Source organism: Chenopodium album, chromosome 4, assembly GCF_948465745.1.
Source record: "Chenopodium album chromosome 4, dcCheAlbu1.1, whole genome shotgun sequence".
Taxonomy (NCBI): domain Eukaryota; kingdom Viridiplantae; phylum Streptophyta; class Magnoliopsida; order Caryophyllales; family Amaranthaceae; genus Chenopodium; species Chenopodium album.
The window spans coordinates 62,861,448-62,884,660 of record NC_137837.1 but is presented as its reverse complement, the minus strand read 5'-3'; the positions used below and the strand labels follow the sequence as shown (position 1 = coordinate 62,884,660).

General features: G+C 38.5%; 1 protein-coding gene across 2 annotated transcripts; it reads right to left on the bottom strand.

Annotated features, from left to right (window-relative positions):
• Positions 1 to 249: 249 nt before the first annotated feature.
• On the bottom strand, positions 250 to 20,719 carry LOC145629183 (alpha,alpha-trehalose-phosphate synthase [UDP-forming] 1-like). Of its 2 annotated transcripts, none has more exons than XM_081681721.1 (18): positions 20,267 to 20,719; positions 19,228 to 19,566; positions 19,012 to 19,109; positions 18,501 to 18,889; positions 17,641 to 17,758; positions 17,414 to 17,515; positions 16,105 to 16,255; positions 14,949 to 15,037; positions 13,265 to 13,313; positions 12,137 to 12,237; positions 11,271 to 11,458; positions 4,705 to 4,822; positions 3,605 to 3,784; positions 3,263 to 3,388; positions 3,057 to 3,144; positions 2,811 to 2,941; positions 2,609 to 2,707; positions 250 to 879 (listed from the first exon to the last, which is right to left on the bottom strand). In XM_081681721.1, the coding sequence occupies exons 2-18, from the start codon at positions 19,532 to 19,534 to the stop codon at positions 493 to 495; spliced, it is 2,721 nt and encodes a 906-aa protein (XP_081537847.1). In that variant the 5' UTR covers positions 19,535 to 19,566; positions 20,267 to 20,719; the 3' UTR covers positions 250 to 492. The 2 variants fall into 2 exon arrangements, with proteins under 2 accessions (XP_081537847.1, XP_081537846.1); XM_081681720.1 differs by having other exon boundaries at positions 19,228 to 19,543; positions 20,267 to 20,718.
• Positions 20,720 to 23,213: the final 2,494 nt, after the last annotated feature.

Below are 23,213 nucleotides of genomic sequence, written 5' to 3'. Positions count from 1 at the left end.
CCTGTATTGCTAGTAAAACTTGATTGAAGTACTGGTCCATAAATCTGAGCTTGACCCCCACCAAAAGCAACACAGTAAAGCGTGAATACGTATGTAGGAATTGCCTGTGACACCACCTGGGTGAGTACTTCTTTGCCCGGCTTTGATAGTAGTTTCTCTTTTCACAATTCAGCTTCTTCCATATTCTCTCCTTCAAAATTGATACTTAATATTTCATATCCTTTTTTGTAGGCATACCGTATATAATTATCTTTAATAGGGGTAAGTGCTTCTCTAATATAGATTGATCAAATAGTGTGAGTTATAGTCGTCATGATACAAGATGATAATCGAAATTCATGACTATTAGAATCAGTTAGCAACTCTTTAACTGTCAGACATGCCTTGAACTAGGCTCTACAATCATTCTAATTATTCATTATGCCTATAGGTAGCAAGAATCAACAGCGCTAAAAGAATGGAGACTAGGGTATAAGGTCAGGATTTTGAAGTTCATGATACGGACAAAGATGCTTCAGCTAATCTTGTTAAAAATGAGACGACGTCATCTGAAGATCCTATTGTGTAACGAGCACTGGTCCGAGTTCTCCCGACAGCACAGGAAAAATAGTCATCTTTCTTAAGGTCCAGCACATTCCAGGAGGTCTTCTCTGATGATTGCTTCCGTGAGACCCCGCCGTTGCTATGATTTGTCATCTTCTCTGAGTTTGGGGTTGAACGTTGGGTCTTTCCATGCGATGCTTTTGATCCACCTCTATTGGCTGGAGGCTTTGGTGGTGGTCTTTCAGGAAACTTTGAAGTATCAAATGCTTTCGTTCTTGGGTGGTTCCCATTGTCAGAGGGAAGCTCTGGCTCAAAAAATGTGTACACATCTTCGTCCTGGATACAACCAAATAACATCTCAAATTAATTCCAGTAAATGATGTTATTATCTGAAGGCTGGGGAGCATAGTTTGAAGCTAAATGTTAAATTCATATTCAACAAAAAAAAAAAAAAGGAAAATATATGCACACAGGGTTCCATCAAATATAGCAAGTAAGAGAAGACTCTAAAAATTGTTTCATAACTCATAGTATGGATAACAAGTTGCCCACAACTGCATGTTTAGTCTTCAATGTAAATGTAAAGAGGAAAATGACAATTTATGAAACATGAAGCAAATACCCGTTGGCAATACAGTTTCGCCCAGATGAGAAGCAATCATGCTAGATTGCTAGCAATAATTATTTCAGATCTATTTAAAAGGAGTTTAGAGAAGAAATACATAAAGGAAAACCACGAGGCCAGGTTCTATAACACTAATAGGTGAGGAATTAGGAGTGAATTTCCTTAGTAAATAGGCAAGGAAGTTCAACCATGAACTACTCCTGTAGTCCCCATCATACTTTATTGCATGAAAGAATATGGTAAGCTATATAAACGTGTGAGAGAGAATAGAGGGACAAAGAAACAATGAACACGAGTGCTCAGAAATTTCATCTTTGGTGCTTTCCAAAAAATTGGAAGGAGGTTGAAAAGTGAGGCGTGAAAGAATAGATGTCCTCATCGAGAAAGAGTGATGTGAAAGAAGCTAAGATTTGTTATTAAAACCAATTATAGGAAAATTTTGTGAAATCAGAGAACAAGTCGGTGGCAATAGCCTCAAAAATAGGACTTCTTAAGATAACTTGATGCTTTTTAGTATTTCTATTTGCAATTACAGATACAATGAACTTTTCTGACAACCGGGAAGAATTTGCTGTCGCATGTGCATGTTGAAACCCTAACTTCTACAAAGACACGTCTGCACCATCAACCTATTCCTGACTGGGGGTTTAAAACTTTGGTTTACTTGTAGACTTCTACGTATCAAATAAGGGCATTTAAACCTCACTGACCAAGCATAAAAGGGCAAATAGGTCAATTAAATCGTTCTTTAAATAAGCTTACAAGAGACTAAGAACATTTGTGATGGGGTTGCATGGTCCTTGCTCAATAGCCAATGCCTTTGACATTATGGTGATGTATGTTATATAGATAAACAAATAGAATGTCTCAACTTGTTCCCATAAAAACTTCAAACCTCACATAGTGACACCCCCTTTTTGTGTGTCTTGGCTTTAAGCAAATTGATTAAAAAAAAAAGAGAGAGACACACAAAAAGAGATCATTGGCTTCAAGCAAATCAATTATCATACTTAAAAGATGGTCTAATAAAGAGTAACACAACAAATACAATGTACTTATAGACTTGGCACTGAGCAACTTGTTACCTCTGTTATTCATCTAGACATCTCCAAGTATAACAGCTCATTTGATGTGTAACTTACTTTAGTCGTTTAAACTATAATATGAGAAGTTACTGAAAGATTAATATACGAGGTATGTGATATAAGTCGATTCAATCCTGCTATCATTACTTAGGAGAGAATAGGTTGAACATGAAATCATATCACACTCATCCTGTTTTACTGCTGGAAAGCTAATAAATAGTACAAAGTAGGATCTCTTGAACAGTAAGGTTTAATGAAGGGGCAGTTAGGACCCAAGAAATTAAAAATTCAGTACAATTTTTTTTTCCCCAGTTAGCAACCAAGAAAAATGCTGGGATCAAAGATTTGGATTTACCTTCTCAAGAAAATGACCAATGCATAAGACATAATCAATTGGTGATTTCAATGGTTTACTGTGCACTATCTCACCCAATATGCGATCAATAGCAGAGCCCTGCATTAAGAAGCACAATGGGAAAGATTATATATATGTAAATGCCTTCCCACAAATGGATATCAATAAAGCAATGGTAAATTTTTAAATAAAGAAAAATCACCTTTGTAACACCAACCGGTCGAACCTCAACAGACCTACTACCTTGCACAACTTCTACGGATGCATTTGAAATAGGGCCAGTCCAAAGATGCTGCAACATATCTCTTGCTTGTAATCTTCCAAACTCGAAATCTGCAGAAGCCGAATCATAGTTTACATTAACAACAACAACAACAAAAAAATAAAAAAATAAAAAAATAAAAAAAAATAAAAAAAAACATAAGTTTTGAAGAGAAGGCAAACATACCAGCATATTTATAATTCCATACAAGGGAGGTATCACGAAGCTCAATAGTCGAACGAGGAGTTCTTTCCTTGAAATACTCAAACACATGCTACACAAACAGTAATCAAACAGAAGTGATTATAGAATTTAGACATTATATACATACATATAGAGCTCAGAAGACTCTGTGAAACTTTCAATCATGAGGCAGGGACAAGAGGCAGTACATATACACTGGGAATCCAATCCAGATTCAAATGCTCAGGCATCGTCGTCATCCAATCTCCTCTTCTTGTATGCCGTAAGAACATTCCATGCTCTGCTGCCAACCACATGTCATAGTCTCCAAAATTCTAGACAAATAAGATAATAACCAGAAATATACATGTTAGGATTAAGAACCATGTCCAATCTCATGTCTAACATGATGACAACTTGTTCCTCAAATAATAGCAAAATGGATAAAAGTTTACTCTAGTTAGACTACAAAGCATTTCAAAGAAGCAGGAAAATAAAGTAAAAAAAAAAAAAAAAGAAAAAAAAAAAAAGATCTGAGGATAAGTTAATACATTATCTAAATCAATTCTGCGACTTCCACTGAGGATCACGATTGTTGATTTTGGGTCATTGCAGAGCACACTCAGAGGACCATTCAGCTCTGGATGCAATTTAAAATTCATGTCTTTCACTTGGTCTCCACCCCTTCTACCAGGAGTATCAATTGCTTCAGTCAATGCAGCATTGAATCCCTGAAATTAAGAAGACACGTCAGTTAGGTCAGCTGTAGTAGCTCAATGATAATTTCTAAATATCTGTTTACATCCAATGGTTATGGAAGAGATGGACTATTAAAAGATGGACCTCTCTAAATAAAGATCATAAAAATAATTGTATAATACCCCAAAAGGTACTCTACAGTTAATTCTTCTTGATGCAGAGCAAACGATTCCCATTACTCATAAAGTCTATAGACAAATTACTTCAACATTGACTACAAAAGAATAGCATTCTGAAAACACGACACGTGAGGCACCTCCAATTGACTTAGGAAAAAGTAGTGCGCTTTTATTAATTACGTCCATTTCTGTGGGTGGCAGGGTTGGAATCAAAAACAAAAAGCTGCATTAAACTATAGTGAAAAGTTAGAGAAAAGAAAGCTGAATCTATGGGTGGCCCTTTATATATATATATATATATATATATAGCAAGGAACGTAAGAACAGTTGTATGATACTCCCTACGTCCCACTATGAAGTGCTTGTATTCTAAATTGGGCATTCGGGTGTCCCAATATTAAGTGCCAATTTCTTTTAATAGAATCTTTTTTTCGGACATTTTACCCTGATGTCCCAATTTAATTCCTCAGTATATCCCAAAATTCCCACCCACTTTTCCTTTTTGTAATGATTGCACGGTACTTTGTCCCTTTTGGTTTGTACTTATGCACATAAGACAAAACAATTTAATGAGTTGGCATATATCTATTTGCTTTATCCATTTGCATTAAAGCTTGTGAAAAATGAGAAACGAGTACTTAAAAGTGGGGTGTAGGGTGTTTAACATTTAATATGCACAGATGACGATCCAACTAGCAAAAACAGCTTGAAACAAACTTGCAGTGAAATTAAGCAAAAAGGAAAGTGTAAACAAAATGCAAACTGTACAATACCAGTATGAGTAGTCGATTGCTACAATTCAGGAAATTGTTCACAGCACAGTCAACTGGAAGTACAGGGCGAATTTGTGTTATCCTCAATTGAGCCTCTACAACTGTGTCATTCAGCTCACTACAAAACACCGCAGCAGTTAAAATGATTAACAATCAAGTCAGAATTTTAGCAAGCTCAAATTCCCAATTTTCTTTTTTCTTTTTTAACAGCTGGAAAAATGGAGTATAGAAAAGAGGACAAGCTGTCCTTTAATCACAAAACCAAAATTACATATCAAACCAAAACTTTTGTATCTCCCTAATTGAGTAACTTGTAAAAAGCCCCAGCCATCTTAGCGCATAACAACACCAAATATGTTACTTTGTCCCACAACAAATCAGAACACAAGCATGAAAAAGTTTTCTTCTCCGAACACAAACATCACATAACTGCCATAAAAGCATTGCAACACAGAAAATCCGTCCATTCTCTTATTTCATTGACATGGGCAGATTCAAGGGCAATCTTCCCAGGAAACGGCCTGTACCATGCAACGCACCCTCCTCCAATCACACTGACTTATAGCAGGAGGAGACCACGACAACAGCAGCAGGGCAACAACAGCATACCACCCACAACACTTGAGCCACCAACGGCTCCTTAAGTGGCAGCCGTACCTTTTACCATGGTAAATCAAGAAGAAGACAAGCTAGTAGAGAGAAGAAGACAAGAAGAGTAGGTAGAGCAATTAAGGCATTAGGCCCAGCAAAGAAGCAGTAGTAGTAGTATAAATAGCACTTGTCTCAACTTAGTTATTTATCCAGAAAATTGTAAGGCAAAACATGGAGAGTTATGGCCTAAAGCCATAGTTATTTTGTACAAGTTTACAACTATAATCAAATATTCAACCTTTCGACTCTATTCTTGTGTGAATTACGCTAGTCCGTTGCAGTTGGTATCAGACAACCATGCCGCCGACGCCGTTAACAGTGACACCGAAGAGGGTGGCGGCGCTGGAAGACAAGGTGGAGGAGATTTGCGAGAAGCTCGGAGAAGGGGAAAATTCGCTCCAACATGCGTTGCTTAAGAAGCAGGATGAGAGTATTAACAAGGTGAGGCAGTCGATGGAAGGGAAAATGGATCGATTCCGGCAGGACCTCACCCAACAGGTGAGCATGACGGCGAATAGGCACGAGAGAGCCATGGACGAGATTCGCAATGCCCTTAAAGCTCTGGGAAAACAACCGCAGCAAAACAACCGGGGAAACGAGGAGGTAGAGCAGCCCCTGAATCTAGGTGGTTTCGACGGATCACCACCACTAAACACTGGATTTAATGAACAACCGTTCGGCGGTGTGGGTTTTAACGGAATACGGATAGGGACGTGGGAAGCCGGCGGTGGAGGGGAGTACCGCAACCACAGCAACGAGCAACAAGAGAGCCGATGGAGCTGGAGGTTTAGAAAGCTAGACCTGCCATTGTTCGACGGATCCGACCCGGATGGGTGGATACTCCGAAGCGAGCAGTATTTTCAGTTTTACCGGTTGTCGGAGGTGGAGAAGATGCAGGCAGCCGTCGTTGCAATGAATGGGGATACGTTACGGTGGTACCAATGGGAGCACCGCCGTGGGCCGGTGGCCCACTGGGAGGATTTGAAGCTGCGCATCCTTACCCAATTTCGGCGGATGAATATGGGAACCTTGCATGAGCAATGGTTAGCCGTGACTCAAAGTTCCTCGGTGGTGGAGTATCGGAAGGCATTTATTGAGAGGGCGGCGCCGTGTATAATGAAAGCTCAATTCGTAAATGGGCTAAAAGACGATGTTAAGGCCGAGATCCGGATGTTGAACCCGACTACCCTCGAGGATGCGATGGACCTAGCTATACGGGTAGAGGAGAGAAATCGGGTCAGTAATCTGAGGAAAACGGGTGGGGCGTTTGGAAAACCGGGTCCATACTCGTACTTTAACCGCAGTCCAGCATCTACCATACTCGGAGTTGGGCCGACCCAAACACATCCCTCAGCCCAAACACATTATCCACACAATTCAACCCACAACCCAAACACTAACCCAAACACATCTAACCGAACCTATCCCCAAACCAACCCAAGTACCCAAACCTCGGTAACTTCGGTGAATCACCAAGCCTCCCCTTCCCACAGTCGTAACACCCCCGTGACGTCACGGTTCTCAGGCGAAGTAAGGCGGTTAACGGAGAGGGAGTTGCAGGATAAGAGAGCTAAAGGATTGTGCTTTAAATGTGATGGCCGGTGGACGGGACCCACCCACGTTTGCACCGCCAAGGGATTGAGTGTGCTATTAGTCGAGGACGAAGAGGAAGTGGAGGAGGCCGGAGAATTTCAGGCAATGGATGGTCAGGAGGAAGAAGAGGTTCCGACAGCCGTCACCATGAACTCGATTGTAGGGCTGACAAGCCCGAAAACTTTGAAGTTGATGGGAACAATTGGGGGCACGCCGGTGGTGGTGATGGTGGATCCCGGCGCCACCCACAATTTCATTTCGATGGGAACCGTCACGAAAGTTGGCATTCCGATCACGGGCACTAATTCTTTCGGAGTGTCACTGGGAAATGGAGAGGCCATTAAGGGTCGAGGATTATGCTGTGGCGTGAAATTGACCTTGAGGGAGGGGTTCGAATTGGTGGAGGACTTCCTGCCCTTGCAATTAGGGAACTCCGACGTGATTTTGGGAGTTCGGTGGCTCGAGAAATTGGGTGAAGTGGTGACAAATTGGAAGCTTCAAAGGATGAGTTTCGTGGTGGGGGGTGAGACGATCACCATTAACGGCGATCCGAGCTTAGCACGGACGGGGGTTACTTTGAAGGCAATGATCCGTACGTTGAAGAAGGAGAAGGGAGGACTGTTGGTAGAATTGAAGAGCTTAGAAGGGAAGGATGTTGAATCAGAAGGTGGTGGGGTACCAGAATTCTTGAGGGAGTTGATATTGGGCTTTAAAGTGGTGTTTGAAGAGCCCAAAGGCCTACCTCCGACAAGGGGGCATGAACACGCAATTGTTTTGAAAGAAGGTAGTAACCCGGTTAGCGTTCGGCCGTATCGTTACCCTCAATTTCAAAAAGATGAAATTGAAAAGCTCATTCGAGAGATGTTGTTGGCGGGAATCATTAAACCCTCGACTAGCCCCTTTTCTAGTCCCGTGCTCTTAGTAAAGAAGAAAGACGGCTCTTGGAGATTTTGCGTGGATTACCGGGCCTTAAACAAGGAGACCGTCCTGGACAAATACCCCATTCCGGTGATCGATGAGCTTTTGGATGAACTCCATGGGGCAAGTATTTTCACTAAACTAGATCTCAAAGCCGGTTACCATCAAATTTTAGTCCGACCCGAAGATACCCACAAAACCGCTTTTCGCACTCATGAGGGGCACTACGAATTTCTAGTGATGCCTTTCGGATTAACCAATGCTCCGGCCACTTTCCAATCACTCATGAATGAGGTATTTCGACCCTTCTTACGTAAATTCGTTCTTGTATTTTTTGATGACATACTTATATATAGTGTGAGTCAAGAGGAACATGTAGAACATTTACGACTTGTGTTAGCTACACTTAAAAATCACTGCTTGTTTGCCAACCAAAAGAAGTGCGAATTTGGGAAGGCCAAGGTAGCCTATTTGGGTCATATAATATCCAATGAAGGGGTGTTCGTGGATCAAGACAAAATCAGAGCCATGGTGGAGTGGCCCAAGCCCAAATCCTTAAAGGCCTTGAGAGGATTTTTGGGCCTCACAGGCTATTACCGAAAATTCATTGGTAATTATGCCCAAATAGCACAGCCCCTTACTCATCAACTTAAACGTGATAATTTTGGATGGACAGCCATGGCAGATGAAGCATTCGAAAAACTCAAAGAAGCCATGACTTCGGCTCCTGTGTTAATTATGCCGAATTTCCAGAAAACTTTTGTGATAGAAACGGACGCCTCGGGTTTTGGGATCGGTGCCGTGTTAATGCAAGAGGGTCGCCCTGTTGCCTTCTTTAGCAAGGTGCTGGGGCCGGTAGGTCGCGGGAAATCGATATACGAGAAGGAACTAATGGCCGTGTGTTTGGCGGTGCAAAAATGGAAGCACTACTTGTTAGGGCGGCGATTTGTGGTTAGGAGTGATCAACAGAGCTTGTGGTTCATTGCCCAACAGAGAGAGATCGGGTCCGAATACCAAAAATGGGTCCGCAAGTTAATTGGGTTTGAATTCGATCTGCAGTACAAACCCGGAGTGTCCAACCGTGTAGCGGACGCCCTTTCGAGGAGGGGTGAGGGCGATTTTGAAGGCGAATTAGGGGCGCTAATGTCGACCCAGGTTGTGGCGTGGGAGGAATTAGAGAAGGAGATTGAAGGGGATTCGACCTGGTGAGAATTAAAGGTGAGGATTGAAAAAGGAGAGGAAGTGTCGGGGTACTCTGTGGAGAATCGAAGGCTGTTGTATAAGGGAAGAGTGGTGATTCCACGCAATTCACGATACAGGGATCTTTTAATGAAGGAATATCATGACTCTCCGACAGGGGGTCACACCGGCGAGACGAAGACTTATTTGAGGATGGGCTCCGAGTGGTTTTGGGTGGGTATGAGAAAGGATGTGGCTGCTTATGTGGGAAAGTGTGATGTTTGTCAGCGTAACAAACATTTTCAACAAACGCCGGGGGGTTTGTTACAACCATTGCCCATTCCCGAGCGTGTGTGGGAGGACATAAGTATGGACTTCATTGAGGGATTGCCGAGGTCCAAGGGGTTTGACACTATTTTGGTGGTTGTGGACAGATTGACAAAGTATGCACATTTTATCGGTCTCAAACACCCGTTTACGGCTTATGTTGTGGCGGAGGTGTTTGTTCGCGAGATAGTCCGACTCCATGGGGTGCCTAGCAGCATTGTGACTGACCGAGATAGGGTGTTTGTGAGCGTTTTTTGGCGAGAATTGTTCCGATTGCAAGGAACCGACCTCAAGAAGAGCACCTCCTATCACCCGCAAACGGATGGCCAATCCGAGGTAGTTAACAAGAGGCTTGAGACGTATTTGTGCTGCTTCGTGGGGGGTCAACCCAAGTCGTGGGAAAGGTGGTTACCTTGGGCAGAATTCTCTTATAACACCACTCCCCACGCATCCACCTTGATCACTCCATTTCAGGCACTCTATGGGAGAGAACCGCCTAGACTTGTGAGAGTGGGAGCAGGCACACCGTGGTGAGCACGGTAGAGGAAGTCTTGCGGGAAAGGGACTTCATACTTGATGAGTTGAAGCTGAATCTGATAAGGGCGCAACAAATAATGAAGCGGAATGATGATCAGAGGCGTAGAGAAGTTGAGTTTCAAGTGGGAGAGAGTGTGTTCCTTAAGCTTCAACCCTATAGACAGAGATCACTTGCCAAACGCCCTTTTGAGAAGTTAGCTGCCAGGTTTTATGGGCCCTTTAAGGTGGTCCAAAGAGTGGGGAAGGTGGCATATCGGCTTGCACTCCCTGAGCACTGCCGTATCCACCCAGTGTTCCATGTGTCTCAACTCAAGAAAGTCGTAGGTGACATCCCTACTTCACCTACCATCCCACCTCAGATTTCACCCGAGCTTGAGTTAGTGGTTGAACCAGAAGGAGTCTTGGCAATCAAGCGCGAGGCGGGGCGTGGAGATGTCTATACGGTGCTGATCAAATGGCAAGGGTTGCATGAATTTGAGTCAACTTGGGAGGACGCCGAGGTCATTAAGGAGAAGTTTCCTACCTTCCACCTTGAGGACAAGGTGGCGCTTTTGGGGGGGAGTGTTGCAATGCACCCTCCTCCAATCACACTGACTTATAGCAGGAGGAGACCACGACAACAGCAGCAGGGCAACAACAGCATACCACCCACAACACTTGAGCCACCAACGGCTCCTTAAGTGGCAGCCGTACCTTTTACCATGGTAAATCAAGAAGAAGACAAGCTAGTAGAGAGAAAAAGACAAGAAGAGTAGGTAGAGCAATTAAGGCATTAGGCCCAGCAAAGAAGCAGTAGTAGTAGTATAAATAGCACTTGTCTCAACTTAGTTATTTATCCAGAAAATTGTAAGGCAAAACATGGAGAGTTATGGCCTAAAGCCATAGTTATTTTGTACAAGTTTACAACTATAATCAAATATTCAACCTTTCGACTCTATTCTTGTGTGAATTACGCTAGTCCGTTGCATACCATGAAAAAAAAAATCCTTCATAAAACTCATTAATTTGTCACAGATAGAGAGGTCCTTTGTTTTTACTATAACCTCATTTGAACCTTCTCTATTCTTCTTCCTTTTTCCCTCATTAAACTTCATTAAGAGTTTCTTTTATTTCATGCATCAGTTTGGAGCACATTAGCTAGAAGGAATGCAGAATGTCAAAGAAATCAGTGTGAAGAACATCATTTCAAATACCAGCCTACCAGGGCAATGATAAGTATTTATCGAACAACAAAGATTTTCACCACCTCATCTTTAGAGTGATTGGATGAATTTGCAAGCGTACAATGAATGAATTTGATGCCCATGGAAATTTTACACTAGTAATAAACTAAAAGCATAAATGAATCTAAATTCACATACCTTACAAAAAATTCAGCCCACTCCTGAGCAGTATGCTCTGTAACATGTAAAAAGTTAATTTGGTGCCTTTTCTCTCTCTCTTCATCTGACATATTTAACGCTTTACCAATTGCAGCAGCTACCTCTGTGATATTCCACGGGTTTACCAAAAGAGCTCCAGCTCCTAAAGATTGTGCAGCTCCAGCAAACTTTCCACATAAAAGAATAAAATTGAACTCAGCCATTAAGGACGAGAAAAAGGAACATAGCTTTGGGAACAGCCTATCAAGAATAAGGGAAGCATTTTCTTATAATGCCTACATTGGCAGGTCACTCGGTTTAGCGATTGGTAAATTCAAACTTCCAAGGTATATTTTTACATCAAAAATTTTTCATGACTAGATTCAAAATATATCTTTTTCTCACCCTTTTCTTTTTAATAAACTTCTCCTTCTGTGTGTGTGTGTGTGTGTGTGTGTGTGTGTGTGCTCGAACATGCATTTTCTGAGGGTACCAGATCAAATTGGAGTGTCTGAATTAAGTTAAAGAAAGGCAAAGCAATACACGAGTGATACAGCTGAGAGGCACATATTCAGAGGCTAATCACTAGATTCATCACTGATAATATTCAGAACTAAGACTAATTTTTAGACTATGTGAGATTTCATCCCTCATAAGCTTATACTTGAAATTCCATGATTATTAACCAACAAAAAAAAAATTTATGTGTTTGATATGACATTAATTTCTGCTAAAATGGTTAAATCAACCTCAGAAGTCAGAAGTGTCCATCCCCTTTGTTTCAAGTAAAATGAAATGTCAGGGTTCATTTTGGTACATGAGGCATGCATATAATATTATGTATCTATACAAATCTCAGGAATTACCTCACTAAGAATGAGCACACCCTTTTTTTCATCTTGGCAAGCCACAAACTCATAGCTGACCAGATTCATGCCATCTCTCAATGAAGTGACCAGTGCTACATCTGTGAAGAAATGGTTTGTAGTTAGACGGTAGCTGAAACTTGATATAGCTTGTACAGAAAAGTGATCCTCCTTACTCCCTAGTGCCATGTGAGCTAATAGCTTAGCAGTAGTTTTCTTAGACCTACGAGATAAATATACTTCTGATCGATATTCAGGGTTGGGTGGGAGGATCAAGTGTACGTAGCATGGTTGTGCATTAGATATAGATCAATTTTAACCTATATAAGTAGCAAGATAGACATAGTAGACATGTATATTATTGTGAGTTCAGGGTCCTAACCAGACCAAGCAAAACCGTTAAAGTGTTAAACAGCTAAGAATATATTAAGGAAGAAAGAAGAAGGAATATAGATTTATATGGAGGAAATTGAGAAAGGAAAAGTAACCAGCAATTTGGTTTGCTGCATTTTTATAGTTTATCTTATTTAGTATAGGGAGAGTTCAATACTCTCAAGTGCTTGAAATATAAAATTAGATTTATCTGAACAACTGCATCAACAATGCCTTTCTCTTGATCTTCATCTTCAATTAAGCCATTTGTAGCACCATGTGTTTTATAAAGTTCTATGGAAATAATTACAAATTTGTAGATGACAGGCTAAACCTAAGTTGACATTAAAAAACAATTCTGCCTAAAAGTGTAATATGTTAAACGAATGCAAAACAGAACCTCGACTGTTGCCTTAGTCCCAGTTGTTCACTTGTAAAGGTGCATTATACACATGAATTTCTTGTCCTGCTCTACATTATGCATGAGATGGGCAGAAAGTACGCCTAAATGAACAGTCATCATAAAGGAAGGCGAGTTGATTCTATCAAAGTCAAGATTGTCAACCATGCCAACCAAATTACTGTAAACCATGTTTCAGGATAGTACAGCAAGTCTTAGACTTTAGCAACAAAATCTGGCTTCTCAACCAAATATTAAATATAAAAACCTCAACAAACACAAGGATAAACCGTGGACCAAAAAATTAAAAACCCAAGAAAATTTAAATACTTAAGATGTCAGTAAGAGACTTGTACCAGTCACTGCATATAGAGCACAAAGGGCATGGAAGTCCAGAGAACGATCCTGCAAATAGATCATACACCTACTTCAACTTTGAGTAAAAACTAAAGGCAGAATAATTATATGCCACAGATGTATCCAGCAAATTAGGCTAAAGAGATTTCACAGGCCCAGCAATTTCCTTTAAAAAATGAGACAAATACAGAAATGTATGCTTGAGTGGATACATAAGTTTTAATATTTCCAAAATTCCAATCAATAGTATTATAACCACCCCATATGATAAGTTTATGTATGTTACAGAACACTAACCTGCACATAGTTGTGAGTTACTGCAACACCCAACCCTAGCCAGCACATAACTATACATCACATCGACTAGGTATACACAGGAGCACAGTAGCTCACTGCTTGCTACTCTAGCTTCAGCTAGTACACGTTTGTGGTCAATGGACAATCTTTATAGAAAGTCATATCTTAGTTTAAGATGAACTAAGGCTTAAGAAGATGTCAGTCGTATCCTTCTTAACCAAAGGGGAGGGCATCAAGTAATAGAAACTTCTCACTTGCCAAGATGCAAAGAGCAATCTTAGTATGACAAGTGATAACATATGAATGGCTAATCAATATTTGAAGATTTAGGAGATATCAAACCTAAGGTTGGCGGTAGATAGACCAACATTTGGCACGTCAAAAATTTCTTACATTTTACTTGAGGAAATTATCAGTACATCACTTTCACAACACTCTCTTTTCTTTCTCTCTGAACTCCTCTAACACTTTTTAACGAGGGGATTGACAGGGGTAGCTCATGTGTGTTACGAAGCAAGGTGTGTCCATTTGAGATATACTTGTATGTTTGAGTACTTTGATTTTGTCCCTCTAGCTGAACGATGGTCATACTCATATTACTTTGATTTAGACCTACTGAACTTAATAAGATTTTCATTGCAATTCCAAAATATCCCTACAAAGTTTTACCTAGTCATCGATGCCTTCACAAGTATCATCTATTAAACCAATTAATTTCACTTTGTTCAATAGGGCAACAAACAACAGAATCTAAGCAAGAAGCACTTCTCAATTTTGGTCCTAAATCATAGGACAATGTAAGGAAACTACAACCTACACAACATAGATGGTGTACAGCATAGACAGAGAATGAATTATGGGAAAGCATATCAAAGTAATTAACCAAGTTAAGAAACAAGCAGCTTCTTTTTTGTGTCCTATTCTAATATATATAGTCAGAATAAATTCAATTTCATTTAGAGAAACCAGCAATGTGAAATTTCTATCCTCCGTAGCACAATAACAATATGGTTATCAAGGACTGGAAATCCAACAAAAAGCTTCAATACTTAGTACAACATTGATTACATTGTTCCTGGTAACCCCAAATGATATAAATCATACAGAGATATCAAATAATGAAAATAAATACTACACAGATATTGCAGGTGTATATAAATTTTTTACCCCAGATAAGGGCACAAACATTGCATTTTTACAGAAAAACAAAGCCTTTTCAGAGGTTAAATTGGAAAATAATAATTAAGGAAATAGATTAGATATAATCCCAAATCCCATGGCAACTCAAGCATCTTATCAAGGATTATTGATACTACATACAAAAATAAAAAATAAAAAATAAAAAATAAAAAAATAATACTACATATTAAGGGTTTAATAGCAGACCAAATGATGTATAGGAACACGGGATAAAGTTCCAAATCTCCCATTAATGCGTCCAACTATTTCATGAACTTGACTCGTAAGTTTTTGATCTGCAAAAAAAATAAGAAAAAAAGAGAGAAGATAAAAAATACACACCAGAATGTAGTCATGGAGCAATAAAAAACATCAACTTCGAAACTCATGGAGCACAGATAACAATCAAACAACATTACAAAAATACAGGACCACCTTTACCAGGAATATGCTTGTTGACCCATAATTTCGACGTTAACCCCTACATCACCACCCCACCACCGCACTTACACCGGCTTTGCCCCCTTACCACCCTTTCAACCCGATATCACCACTCGCTAGCCTAGCACCACCTTGCCACCCCTCTCCTACCCCTATACACCCAGCCGCCCATCCCCATCCCCCACCTGCCCTTCCCCTTACCCCCCTACCCAGCGAAACTCTAGAAAACTCCTCCCTTTCCCCCAAAATCCTAGACCGTTTCCCTCCCTGCAAAACCGTCAGCTGCACCGCACCGCCCCTCCCCTCAAGTCATTAAAATGATTCCTACGTCTGCATGCAATAGCTACCCCGAGACCCTCAGTCACCCCTTCCCCATCCCCCACCGAAAGAGATGCGAGAAGGAAAAAGAGAGGGAAGAAGGTTTCGTTGGTGGGGAAGGGGAAGAGGTGGTTGTATGGTGGTCTTCATGGAGTGAGAGCGGTGGTTTTCCGAGTGGTTAGGGTGGTTTTCAGGTCGGTGGGTGGGTGGTTTTTGGGTGGTTAATGTAGGGTTTTGGGCCGCTAAGGATGGTTTAAGGTTGGCGGCTGGCAGGGCAGCAAAGCTGGAGCAGGTGGCGGTGGCGGTGGCGGTGGTGGGGTGATGTAGGGGTGAACGCCGGAATAGTGGGTCAATGACCATATTCTGGGTAAAGGCGACAAAAAATTTGAAATCATATTTGTTTTAATAAAAAATAAAAATAAAATAAAAAAACAAAATTACAAGGTGGTTTGTGACAAATTTTCCTATAAGAGAGATACACACACGTAATGTTGTTTATATTAAGTGCCCTCAGACATACATGCATATTTACACTTTTTTATTTTCTTAAGTGGGGCGTAGGAGGTGGGAGAAGAGGGGAGGTGTTGTTAGAGCAGGAGCTTACATTCAGGAACATCTGTTCTTGTTGGAACAGCAATTTGGAGAAGAACAACTCTATCCCGCCAGTAAGGATTTTCCTCCAGAAATTTTTCAAAGGCGAGTATCTTTTGTGGAATTCCTTTTATCATATCAAGCCGATCAACACCTAGCATTACCTGCCACAGTGAAATCATATAACACTAGAATGAAAACTTGTGTAGCATAGTGATAAATAGACACAATTCAAATAGACGATTAGGAAGAAGATAATAAGCAGTAGCAGCCTAGGATTGGCATAAATAAACTACAAACCAGGTCCCAAGATTAGCACATATGCACTAAATACCAGACTTATAAACACTGCACCAAAGTATTGATTAGCCCTTTGCAGCACCAATTGACATTATCAGTCTGGCATGGTGTTATCTGATTCACATATACCCCTACCACTCAGCCCCAAGTAATGATTGGAAAATTTTAAATTATTACATTATACAGTACACTAGTATAAGTTTGAGAAAGTTAACTAAACTGGGCAGTGAATGTTGTTCCTGTACCCATTCTATGCAGCAGACATACTGCATTCCAGAGGTCCAGGTAACACTGGCCTTGTGACAGGAATGTATGATTAAGACTGAGTTTTATAATCCAATGACATCCTCAATACAAAAAGTCCAACTTCTTACAATGACTATTATCTCTACCACCAAAAAAAGCAATCAATTTTGTTGGCAAGTAGCATTCAGGCAAAAAAAGGCGGGGAAGCAGAACAGATCTTCAAAATTAGTAAATGGAGGATTTATCCAAATCTGTCTACAAAAGCTCACCAATCATCTTATGAAATTTAAGTAATTCCTCTTTGTTGTACATCAAAGACATCTGAATCTCAACATATAACGTGGAATCTGGTTATTCATTAACATGAAACACCTATACGATGCCAATGATATCAACTGATCAAACCAATCAGATTGTAACTCTCTCCTAAAGCTAAATAACAGCTTATGCTAGGAAATGAGGCTGTCTACTGGACTCTACTCTGTCTACAAAAAATTGTACTTCATAGCTCTCTTCTATAACTCTGTAACAGCTTATGTTATATTGCAAGTAAACGCCCTTGTTATACAACAATTCTTTATTACATACTTCATCAAATGTTTATGCTGCCCTTGATACACTTTTTGTAGTACAAAAAGAGATGATTCCACACAAATTCATTAACTTAATCAAGTCATCTAGAAAATTACAGGAGTTGGAAGTCGCCAAAAAATTAAAATGTTATAAATGATTCTTCACAAGAAGACACTGAACTGAGCTCAAAATAGACAACCTACCTTCCGACCAGCAAATCTTTCCATTAATTCCTTGATATGCTCTTGAACTTGAGGAACTTCAAGTGCTCGAATGAAACGATCAGAATCGATCCCAATAGGAAACTGAAAATTATCAACAGAAACAATAAAATTTTTATAAAATGAAATTAGGCAATATCAAAAAAGCATGATAACAGCCAACTCTAAATCAACAAGCTAATAAAAAAAAACATATAGCTTGAACATACAGCAGCCACACGGGTCAATCTGCCTTGATCATCCTCTACACCTTCAGGTGTGCCTTCAAGCCCAAGAATACGAGTGCAAGCACTAACAAAGTGCCTAGCATAATCATAGGTATGAAAACTGCAAGGAACAACAATAATAGTAGAGTTAACAAAATTTGAACAGTAATGCAACTTAAATGTTGAATCTTAATAGTTTAATCACTAAAGTCAATATGTACACATAAGTATCCAGTTGATGCCCAAATATAATTTTCTGCTGTCAAAAAATACATTTTTTACTGCACCACTTCAGAAGACCAGTTTGTCTGTTTGTGAACATATAATCTACAACCAGATATTTGTAGAACTTCTGTACACAGTCAGAGCTAATAATATTACCAAGGCAACACCCCCTATTCCTGAATATGTGGACGTATATTCCCCTTAAAACCAATGATGTATAACAACTATTTGACAAAATGACCTATTTGTGACTACATATATATATTTGACAAAATGACCTATTTGTGACTACATATATATATAATTCAAATTAGCATTAACACTCCCCAAATTACTAAAATGATGAAATTTAGAGATATCAACCTGTTGTTATGCTACTAAAAACACCTACTTTTTACCAATATACAGTTTTTTGCACTAAGCCAGGATAGATTTTTTACTATAGAATTTATGAATAGTGTTGAAAGTCAAAACGAGCAGAACTAAAAAGAACGGATGAAGTAGATGATATAAAACTAGGATCAGATTCAAACTTGTGATATATATGACATGGACCAATAAAAAAAAGCTTGTGCATGTAAAAGATATATACAGACAGCACATTAACAAAACATAGTGATATAAAAAGGATGACTAACCCGACCAAATCAGCAGCAAGAACTGCACGGAGCAATTCTGAACGAGATGGCAAGGTTCTGTGGATTTCAGAGGAAGGAAATGGGGTGTGGAGAAACCATCCAACTTTCATATTGCTGTTATGCTTTTTTAGGCACTCTGGGAGGAACATGAGATGATAATCATGACACCAAACAACATCACCTTCTTCATAGTGCTGATTTACTACATCAGCAAACATTTGATTCGCCTTCTTGTAAGCAGCAAACTGAGATTGAAAACTTCTAGTGGTAGCAAGCCTATCCTCTTGAGGTAGACCAAGATAATGAAAAAGAGGCCACAATATGTTGTTGCAGTAACCATTATAATATTGATGCACTATCTCTTCATCTAGAAAAACAGGTATACACCTCTGCAATCACATGAGAAAGCTCATAAGGAATAGCACAGTAATACTAAATGTCATGCAGAAGGAATCCTCACAAAGAAAATTATGTAGTACATATGATCCAGTAATCAGTCTAAATAACAAACCTTCTCTGCAAGAGCCTTAGTGAGAGCTTTTTGTCCGACTTCATCAGGAACATTAACACCAGCCCATCCAATCCACCTTGCCTCAAATTCCTTAACACCTTTTGCATATCATTCAAAATTCTAATAAATAATTGAGCTTCAGGAAGCTTCCTACAATATAGTTCCATGCACATAATTCCAGAATTGACACTGATCAAAATGAAAGTGTAAGATTACCTAAAAGAGCACTAACCAGCCCTCCAGCACTAATTTCCAATGACCAAGAGTCTTCACCTCTCCTAACAGCAGATACCGGTAAACGGTTAGCAACCACTAACAGCCTTTGTGTAGGACTTCCAGCCACAGCATCTGCCAAGTATTTTTCAACATGCGAAAAATCATGCCCACCACCAGGCTCGGGGCTATTGTTATCCGGAAATTCATTGTTAGCCCTGCTTGTTCTCTTTTGCTGCCTCAGTTCCAGTAGCCTGGATATTCTACTCGACGGTACATTCGAATTACCATTATACTTGTTTCCAGGCATATGCTCAATCTGTAACCCACAATAACTCACCACTAGGAAAATTACTACATTTATGATCTAAAGCAATGAACATTCAGCTTTCACAGATATCTTATCTTAGTCCAAAATCAGCACACAATCAAATAATACTAGAGGCTGTTACATAAGAATTAGCTGCTGTAATGAATTATGAAAAACAGCACACAAGAAATCCTTGAAAACCCAATTAAGTTTGCCCTCTTGTACTTTCAACAAGTATCAGTTTTCACGTACAAGAAGACCTTAATACAAAGACAGAAGAAACTAAAAAACCAATTAAATGGGTTCCTGTTAAATTAAAATAACCCGAAAATGATCCAAACCCGAAATAATTCGATATGCTCTGCACTCCACCCGTTAGACAAGTCTATAAGGAATCATTACTATCACAATATTCTCAATAAAAAGCTCAAATATACAGTTGAAACAAAACATAATTTACAGCACTCATGAAATTTAAAAACAAAAATTGAAAATTTAACTGTAATTAAGTAATTAACTAATGATCAATAAAAACAACAAATACCCACCACATAGAAACACCTATAAAACAATACCCAATTAAACAAACATCCAATATAAACCTCTAATAACCCAAAAAAGAAATTAAAATTCAAGTAAAAAAACAAACACCCACCTCAAAAAAATGCATATAATATAAAATTAACAATGCCAAAAAACTAAGCAACCAAAAAAAATTAATTTAGGTCTCACCCTAGGAATCAAAGCGCCAGAAATTGCTGTAAATTAGTTTGATCAATTCAACAAAAGTTGAAAAATTGATCAAACCCCAGAAAAATTGAAGAACATTCAAGAATTGGGAAGCGAATATAAATTAGTGGGTGTCAAAAAAAAGAAGAGAGAATCTGGGGTGGCAGAGAAAAAAGCAAAAGAAGAGAGCATAAACATAATATGAGAGAAAATGGGATCCTCGTGTAAGCTTTATACGGTTCCAATGGAAAGAAGCCATGCATGAGATACCACCATTTTTATTTTTTTATTTTTATTTATGGAGATTTTATATGAATGAATTGAATAAAAATATAAAATTGATTGTGTTCTGGGAAGTGTGTTATTGTTATGTGACGTATACATTTTCCATTCTAGGAACTTTGATTAACAAAATCCTAATTTTAGGTCAAATAAAAAACCCCTCTTTTTTAGTATAATTGGTTTTCCTTAATTTGTACTACTATGTTGGATTGTTGGTAATTATACTGCCATAAAAATGTGAAATAGCTAGGCGAAAGGTCTTATGTGCTCTGCCCCCTTTCTTCACCCAAAAAAAACAAAAAGGTGGATATACACAAATACACAATTCGTTATATAGTTCATACTCGTTAAATTGGGTTGATTATGTCACATTAAACCTATTAGAATAAATAAATAAATTGACACGGTCGTTTTCCATCCAATCACTTATTATTAAATAATATTATGGATTATAATAATAATAATTATTATTATTATTATTAGATAGTTTAATTTATTTATAATGTCAAGTCAAAGTTTGAATTAAACACATATACACAATATATATCTAATGAAATTTGAGGATTTATGTATGATGCGTCATATTCCAAAACTCTAATCACTAGAGCTATCCCTCACTCTCATATTCCAAATCTCTCCATCCTTCTTTTTTTTTTATTATTATTTTTTTTTTTTACAAAAGATTCTATTAGTGAAAAACATTATTACAACCTAAGAAGAGTAAAAAAAAAAAAAACTAAGAAAATTACAACACAACGTATCAAACCAAACACGCAAACAAGAATGGGAATCCTTATGAACCATAGCATAACACCAATGATGACCACCATAGCATAACCACCTGTGATGACCAACATTTGTATCTTATATTTCTGTTGTGGCTCCTTAGACCCAAACACATGATGAGTTCTAGCAGTGATATACTAAGTATTATCATATATTTCAATTTAGAGTTTTACTTTTACATTAAAATATTTCAATTTAAAGTTTTATATTTGTCAAAACACAATATAATAATATTTATAATAATCTCTCATAAAAAACTTTCGTAACACTTGGATATTTAAAGTTATATATCGAACCGAATAAATCAAAATATTACGCGTATATATGTTTCTTTAAGTATATCACAAAAAGACTGTAAAAATACGAGTAACTATACAATGTAAAAATTCAAACTTTACTATAAAATAGGAATCAAAGACCATTGTTAACCAACCAAAAGCATCCATACTTAATATAAGAGTACAACTTGGTCTCTTTTACTCTTCTACTATAACCTATAAGTCTATAATGGCACATCATCTCCAAAGATTTTTTAACTTAGTGGTAAAAATACATTATAAATTATCAACCACAAAGGACTGAAAAAAGGAGCGCATAATATTGTTATAAAGAGGAGAATAGACTGCTATAGAATAATAGTAATAGCAAAGGTTATTCCTTTTATCTTTTATAATTAATAACCAAAGATTGTTGAAGGAACTTTTAAATGGAACCTTTTTAGTTGCATGTTGGGTGGTGGCGACCAAAACAAAAGCCAAAGCTTTTAAGAAAGGCAAAAAGGGTGAGAGGCTAGAAAGTTTAATCTAAAATGTGCACAATATATGACCATTCGTACAAAGGAAACAAAGCATTTCTTGGTCCTACAAGACATCTTTTATCTTTTTTTATGAAGTATGCCCGATAACTTAGGTCCGATATAGTATTAATTAGAGGTGTCAAACCCGAACCGACCCGAAAAAAATTATCCGTTTTGAACTGTAACCGATCCGATTTGATCCGAGAAATTCAAGACCCAAATCCGATCTGTAACCGAACTGAACTCAACCCGAATCCGAACTTGACCCGATCTGAACTTAACCCGGCACAGATTTGATCCGACCTGAACTCAACCCGAATCCGATTTGACCCGACCTAAACTTAATCCGAACCGATTTGACCCGACCTGAGCTCAACCCGATCCGAAATTGACCTGACAAATAACCGATCGGATCCGATCTGTTTTCACCCGAACTGATATTAACCCGACCCGATTTTAACTCGATTTGATTTTTACCCGATTCGAATTTAACCCGACCATAATTGATTATTGACCTTTTTATTCAAGTTCTTATACTATATATTTACTAATTATTAATAAGTTAACTTTTTTACTACAAAGAAATAGTCTGGAGTCTTAAGTTTACTACAAACTCATCACGTGAGACAATCTGACCAAAAAGTATTTGGGGTCCACATAAAGAGCTCTCTCTTCCTATCTCTCTCCTTTTTTCTCTCTACCATGTGCTTTTAGAATATTTTAATCATTGTTATGTATTTACAAATACATAACATTCCTTCATTACTACTTCTTCTAAAACTGTGCATTATCCTAGAATTATAGGCGTTATACATCGTACGGTTATATACGCACTACATACATATGCAATAATTTATGCTCAAATAAAAAGAATGTACATAGTAACAATTTACTATCAATATGTATAATGTCAAGTTTTTAATATAAAAATTGAATTAGTAATAAAGTAATTCTAACAACTCTAACAAATATCTTATACAAATTGAATTAGTAATAAACTAAACTAATAGTACAGAACTCGTAACCTCGTAAGATTGTACAATTGAGGAAGAGTTGTAACCTTAAAAAATTGATATTCTTTTTTGT

Excerpts from the sequence above, each read along its gene's own strand:
- LOC145629183 (XM_081681721.1), bottom strand. The coding sequence starts at position 19,534 with ATGCCTGGAAACAAGTATAATGGTAATTCGAATGTACCGTCGAGTAGA. Across the intron at positions 12,238-13,264 it reads TGCTCTATATGCAGTGACTG|ATGTAGCACTGGTCACTTCA; the intron begins GTACAAGTCTCT and ends ATTTCTTCACAG. Across the intron at positions 11,459-12,136 it reads GTGTGCTCATTCTTAGTGAG|TTTGCTGGAGCTGCACAATC; the intron begins GTAATTCCTGAG and ends TTATGTGGAAAG.